This window comes from Engraulis encrasicolus, chromosome 7 (genome assembly GCF_034702125.1).
Source record: "Engraulis encrasicolus isolate BLACKSEA-1 chromosome 7, IST_EnEncr_1.0, whole genome shotgun sequence".
NCBI lineage: Eukaryota > Metazoa > Chordata > Actinopteri > Clupeiformes > Engraulidae > Engraulis > Engraulis encrasicolus.
The window spans coordinates 16,891,994-16,899,493 of NC_085863.1; the positions used below are offsets into that span (position 1 = coordinate 16,891,994).

Here is a 7,500-nt window from a genome sequence, read left to right on the forward strand (position 1 = left end):
TTAGCCATGGGGCTAAATCTTTACTTTACACCCATTTACGAGGCTCAAAGTTGCAAAAATGTTGATCCCGTAGTGTCGGGTGGTTGTTGACATGTAAATCCAGGCACTGAGAAGTTTGATAGTGCACCGTTGTTTTAACTACAATTACGTTTTTGAAGGCTGCGCCTCGGAGGACTCTGCCGGGCGCCGCCATCTTTTTTTCTAGTCGCGATACGTCAATAGGTCATGTGATACATCACGTGGTTATTGGACTGCAGTCGGAGACCGTCTAAAAATGACTTAAGGCTTCAGCGACAAAATATTACAGTACTTATAGGTTTGGTTTGTTTTTTATATATATACAATGGGTGTTTTGTCGCTGAAGCTGAAGTTTTAGACGGTCTCCGACTGCAGTCCAATAACCACGTGATGTATCACATGACCTATTGACGTATCGCGACTAGAAAAAAAGATGGCGGCGCCCGGCAGAGTCCTCCGAGGCGCAGCCTTCAAAAACGTAATTGTAGTTAAAACAACGGTGCACTATCAAACTTCTCAGTGCCTGGATTTACATGTCAACAACCACCCGACACTACGGGATCAACATTTTTGCAACTTTGAGCCTCGTAAATGGGTGTAAAGTAAAGATTTAGCCCCATGGCTAACACAGGTGCCACGACCTCCCAACAGAAGCTGCATTTCACCTAGCTCGCGGGGTCCCGCCTACCACTCGGATTTCGGAATGCAGGGGACCTTTGGATGCGAGGTATGAGGCAAACGTCAGCGCTCAGCATCACATATTGACACAACGTAAACCATTTCACACCGGACTACCCCTTTAATGTCTAGTCAGTGGAATCTTTCATCTGCCATTTACGCACAATAAAGTAAATATAAGTTGCCCCAGTCAGCTACAACTTTGAACGTAGGTCGTGTGACGTCTCCAGATGTGTTACTTTTCTAAGCTTTTGTGGTATCGGATGCAATGCCATGTTACAGTTTGTTGGTTTGGGGTGCCTTGATATTTTTCATGAATTGAAAGGGTGCCTCGCCTAAAAAAAGGTTGAGAAACACTGAGCTATAACACTGTAACACATTTTGTCAGCCTTTCTTTGTTTTCACAAATGTCTTGCTAGTCGACACAATGACCACACCATGTCACTTGTGCACAATTTCCCCGTAACCAATTCTGCTGAATAACAAGCACAGTACCTGTTTTACACTCACGTTGCATCATTTTTAAAACACGTCCTTTCTTTCAAAACCCTTTTTTGCACACAATTCTACGCATACTCTATGCAATTTATCATATGCATTTATGGTGCTGTTGGTGATGACAGCAGTGGGTTGGATATTGTAAAGTTTGGCTGGCTGGTTGTCTGCCTGGATGGATGGATGGATGGATGGATGGATGGATGGATGGTTGGATTGATTGATCGATTGGTTGACTTCATGTACCTATTTACAGTTTTTGCCGACTGCTTGCACACAATTTGCAAAATTTGGCTCATAGAGTCAAAACTCTACACACAAGCCAATTACTCTCAACACTTGGAGATAAACCCATCACATATATGGCAGCATGAAGCTCTGCTATAAAAGCATAAACATTGCCATAAAAACCTTACAATCTTTTGTCAAAACCTCACTTTCATGTCAAAAGACACACAAAAGCACCAAATGAGAAAACAAATTAGATCAACTTTAAAACAGTTGTCAGCTTTATACAAAACACAGCAGTCTTTCTTTTTGGAGCAGTCTATTCAGTCTCACAGAATGTACATTTTCACAAGACCCCAAAATTCAATACTGTACATTACAAAACTGCACCTTACAGTACAGGACATTAAACCGAAGCAAAATATATCTCAAACAGTACATCACTCTAAATACAACAGTGTGTAGGTGAGCTTATGTACCTTTTTTGTGTATTGGTTATATTCACACATTTTCAAACATCTAAATATGATATAAATATGGGGTTACGTCAACATGCTGTAATGACAATCATCAATGACAATCAAGTCAATATAGGCTACTTTGTTTGGTTATGAGGTATTCACGAAATACAAAACATTTTCACAGACACACTATGCAGCTGACATCTACATGACATCATCAAAATTATATCATGTTCAGTCAGTTTGCTCAAGTGGTCTTGCTTGGTTATGTTCTGAAAATGACACTATTTCTACAAACTATCATGTTCACATTACCTAACATGTGATGATGAAGACAAAAGGCTACTCTTGGCGGCATGTATCAGGCTAGGTTTTACAGTACGTGAGTCAGTCAATGCCATACTCCATATTCTACACTTTAGTACCATTGTGCTATTCGCCTTGTTTAGCATACAAGCAATCAAAGTAAAACAAATAAATGCAAAATAAAACAAATGCGATGTAATATAAAGCATGCAACTTTGTAACATGGCAGCAGAGTGTTAAATTTTGAAAGCATGTGTTTTATTGTCTGTGTCTTGTCATACATCAGTGTGTTTTGTTTTTTTAACAGATGTGTTTTCACAATGACACTCTGAGATTTTACTTTTGAACAAAGTGTCTTGTGTATGAAATTGTGTGTAGACAGCTGGAGTCTGTGTGTTGCGTAAAGGAGCAAGTGCCTTGCTAAACTGGCATGAAAGTGTAATGCTTACTTTTGTTTAAAGTCAAGCAATAAGTGTTTAAGTTATGCACCAACAACTTAGCGATATGCTACTTTGGTTTAAGCATCTGCCTATAGTGTTTAAGCAGTAGGCAAAAACTGTAAGATGATAGCATCATGGTTATTTGTGAATGTGTATGTTTCCGAGGGGGAGGATCGAACACAAACTTCTTGTTACATGTAATTTACACCATGACCACAACACGTTACTTGGGTGTCATCCTCCCAAACTAATTCTGCTGAATAACAAGCACAATTCCCGTTTTACACTCAGAAGTCTTGCATTTTTAAACACACTCTTTTTTCAAAACCCTTTTTTGCACACAATTCTACGCATCTATGCAATTCATCATATGCATTCATGGTGTTGTTGGTACTTGTTTATTATGTGGGATGACAGCAATGGTGGATATTGTAAGCTTTGTCTGAGCCAATTCTGCTGAATAACAAGCACAGTTCCTGTTCAAAAGTCAGAAGTCTTGCATTTTTAAAACATGCCCTTTTGTCAAAACAATGCACACAATTCCATGCCTGTACTGTACTGTATGCAATTTATTATAGACAGTATAATGTACACAGTGTAACAAAAACATTCATGGTGTCGTTGGTGTTTCTTTATTATGTTGGTTGACAGCAGTGGTGGATATTGTAATCTTTGGCTGCCTGGCTGGTTGTCTGGTTGGCAATGGATGGGTGGATGGATGGATGGATGGATGGATGGATGGATGGATGGATGGATGGATGGATGAGGCGATGGATGATCGCCTGACAGTACCGTATATATGAATGTGTGCGTGAAGGGATACTGTCTTCCTTCCTGTCCTCCTGTGAACTTGTGACTTCTATTTCATTCTAATGTTGACATTACCACCCATACTATCTAGAAGTTTAAAGGTGCACTGTGTAGGATGGTGGTCTGAGTAGGTATTGCAACTAATCATTGAACTGATCATTGAAACTGTGCTGCCTACTCCCAAATTCATTTTTTTCATTAATATTGACTAAGTAATACACTAATATTTACTAGTATGACCACATTACAGCAAGTTCTGCTGCTAAAAATGTCTATTTCTGGATATTCGAAATGGCAGACATAACGAATACTTGGAATTTGATGGTGGTGATACAGTAAGTATTAATGAAAAATGTAACATTGTGAGTGGGCAGCATGAATTCTGGATATAACCAGCTAAACATATTACACAGTGCACCTTAAACAAATATAGAGGAAAGTCTCATCCTGTATTGTTATGATAAAAAATATTCCTTTATGCAGGGCTGATAGTATTCAGGCTCCATGCCTGATTTCAGGCTTGTCAGAATTTGCGCAAAAAAACTATTGATAATAATTAGCCATTAGGATATTCTTATCTCAGAAAGTGTTACATGTTCAGGGTTTTCTTCTACTATCAGGCTTGAATAATGGTCATACACAGGCTATTAAATGTTTGAATAATGTGTCAAAATAGGCCTACGTTACGTCACTATGCAGTATCTTGTCGTCGTCGTTAGAGCAGGGGAAAAAGTTCAGCCTCAGGATTTTTTTTCACAATGACCCCTGTTGATGTGTTTCCCAGGGGGAGGATGGAGCGGAGGCCCAGGAGAAGGAAGCAGCGGACACGGACAGCAGCAGCTCATTGGCTAAAACCTGCAGACATTCCGGCAACTCCCTGGAGAGCCTCTACAGTCACAACAGTGGACAGAGCTCCTCCAGTAAGAGTCTTCTTTTTTATTTTTTTAAGGCTTTTTTGCCTTTATTTTGACAGGATAGTGGATGAGAGACAGGAAATGAGTGGGGGGAGAGAGAGATGAGGAAGGATTGGCAAATGACTCCGGGCGGAATCAAACCCAGGTCGCCAGCATAGCAACCAAGTGCCCTAACTGTTAGGCCACGGCAGGGGGGCCAAGAGCAGTGGTGTAGTCTACGTAGAACGCGGGTATACGGAGTATACCCACTTCTAAATTTCAGGGATGTCAGTATACGAGTGATTCTCTAATTCGCCTACACTTTTAAGTCCGTGGATTTTATTTGGCAATTCCACTAACTATTAACTGCATCCAATGATGTTTTGGACATTAGAAAACATTTATCTTTCATATAATACAGAAAGTGTAGACATAGCATTATTTCCCTCAGCAAGAATGAATATTTAATACTGGTTTTGGGCGTTTTCATGCCGTCCTGTTTTCCAAATGTCAGATTCAGTCTTCATATTAGCATGTAAAGAAACTTGTTTTGCCCAAGATGATTGCAAATGTTGATTCACAGTAATCATCACAATATGACAAAACTGTCAGAAAGACCACTGTCCTTTCCATTATACATGAAATTTGCCATTTTGTGTTTGTCCACGAAAACTGTGTTAACGGTGTCACGGTCTGAAACCTCCTCCATAAATCAGTAATGGTTTGGTCTTAGGCCATACGAATAACATCACGTGATGTCATAACCTCTTTGGCAGGATACGGGAAGACTTTTTGGTAAATATTGAGCTCCATCCTTCCATAATATAATCCATTCTTTTTCATGTTCTCATAGCGGGAAAATTGCCTGTCAACGGTGTTATCAACATATTCATAAGAATCTGAATTAGAAATCACATGTAGAAAAACACAGATAAAGCATACAGATACATGAATTGATTAAGGTGTTGTGGTGGAACTTCTGAGGTCCTCAGTTAGCACAACACCATAAAAATGGCTGAAATGTCAACGGTGTTACCGTCAATGGTGTTACAATTAAGTATGACAGTCAGGGTTGCCAGATGAGGCTGATGATTTCCAGGCCAAAAAGTGATCAAAATCCGCCCTAAAAACCCGCCCAATTCTATTGATTTATATGGCAGTGGGAAGGTTTTTCTGATAGATGCCATTTTTACCCGCACCCGGCCATCCTAAGCAGCCCAATTGGGCGGGAACCAGCCCAATCTGGCAACACTGATGACAGTTGAGGAGGAGTATGTTTTTGCCAATTTATATCCATATTGACAGACAAACAAACTAAATAATTTGTGTTCTAGGGAGATGGGTTTGTCTGCTCTGTTTTTTCTCCTAAAAAAGTGCCGACTTGTTCCCCTGCACTGTTGACCGTAACACCGTTGAGTAACACCGTTGACTGTTTTTAAAGTGTTTTTGCGCTATTGATCCCTTATGTGTTGGAAAAATCCTATGAACATACACTAGGGATTATCTCTGGAGAAGGAAGTCTTGTGTAAGGAGGGTGACTATATTCAAATCAGACGTTACAGGGATTTATGATGAAAAATGTGTCAGTCTGTATCACAGTGACTCATAAAATCCTACTTATGAAGCTCAACAATCACATTTTCTATATCAGTTGCACAGATTAAAGACAACATTACTGCTAAGGGACATAAGCACTTTCAAACATATATTGTTTCAACTCTGTAGTATTTTTATATATGTTTGAAATGACATAGTATTTGTCCATAACACTGTTGACAAAATAATTAAGCAAATATTCGCTTTCATTAGAGTATTTATCAAATGATTTAAGATTAAGCTTGGCAATTTGTTTGTTTGGAAACTTAAATATATACACTATGTAAACATCTAGGTCATTTAGTTGAAAAAAAATACTGATAATTGACATTTTGCTTTTGCCAAAAGCGTAGGGGAATCGTAGAATCACTCATACCCACTTAAAATTGATTACTCCATTGTTTTGAATAGCAAATAGCAAATATATACAATATACCCACTTCAAAAAATGCTCAAATATACAGTATACCCACCATAAAAAGTAGACTACACCACTGGCCAACTTCTTGTCTGTCTCGTGTCTCAGTAAGAGTCTCTTCAGGGTCCCATGGTCCCCTGTTTCCCTTGTCTCATGTCGCTGTCACTACTCTTCATCTTCCTGTCACTACTCTCTTTGTCCTGGTCACATCCAGAGCTTTTTGCCTTTTATGATTAGTAGGGGTGTAAATCACAGCCTTCATGACGATACGATACGGTATCGATTTCTTAAATCAGGAATTCGATTTTTTTCGATACTTAAGAATTCCCCACGATACGATGTGATTTGGTTCGATTCGATTTTTTCCAATTACTTTTCCACTACTATTGTGTTATGGAGCTAGGGCATTGCACAGGGGCCAGCGATTCGATTCTTTTCGATTCTTAAGAATGCCCCATGATACGATGCGATTCGATTAAATCGCCAGCCCATACTTCCGATACATCGATACATTTCGATTTTATTTACATCCCTAATGATTAGGACAGGTCAGTGAAGCTGGTGACAGGAAATGAGAGACAGGGGAGAGAGAGATGGGGAGGGATCGGCAAAAGGAACCGGGCCAGAATCGAACCCCTGGTCACCGGTGTAGCAGTGCAGTGACCAGTGGCGGAACAATTGCACATAGGGCCCCTGGGCAAAACACTGATAGGACCCCCCATACGACCTGCCAAGGTCAAGACAGGGCCCCCACTATCAATACAGGAGGGCCCTGGGCCCAGGGGCAAATGCCCTGCTTGCCCCCACTATATCTCCGCCCCTGGCAGTGACCTCCATCTCCCTTGACCTACTCTACCAGATCCATAGCAGCTGTATATTTGGCTTTCACTAACACTTGTTTTACTCCTACATAACTTCAATCTGTAGATGATAGGATATCACTCAGCACTCTTCCACTCGGCACTACTTACTTACATATGTCAGAATACAACATCACTCGACTCCATGTACTCTGGAGAGTCTCTACAGCCATAACAGTGGACACAGAGCTCCTCCAGTAAGAGTCTCTTAAGGGTCCCCTCATGGTCCCCTGTCTCCCTGTCTCATGTCCCCTGTCACTACTCTTATTCATCCTGTCACTACTCTCCATGTCCCTG

At 40.4% G+C, this 7,500-nt stretch overlaps 1 protein-coding gene across 2 annotated transcripts in view; it reads left to right on the forward strand.

The window, feature by feature from the left end:
- samsn1b (SAM domain, SH3 domain and nuclear localisation signals 1b) overlaps positions 1-7,500 on the forward strand; it is a 30,380-nt gene that overhangs the window by 13,045 nt on the left and 9,835 nt on the right. For both annotated transcript variants that reach the window (XM_063202393.1, XM_063202392.1), the window contains exon 4: positions 4,221-4,356. In XM_063202393.1, the coding sequence (XP_063058463.1) occupies positions 4,221-4,356 (136 nt within the window). The remainder of the gene's footprint in view (positions 1-4,220; positions 4,357-7,500) is intronic.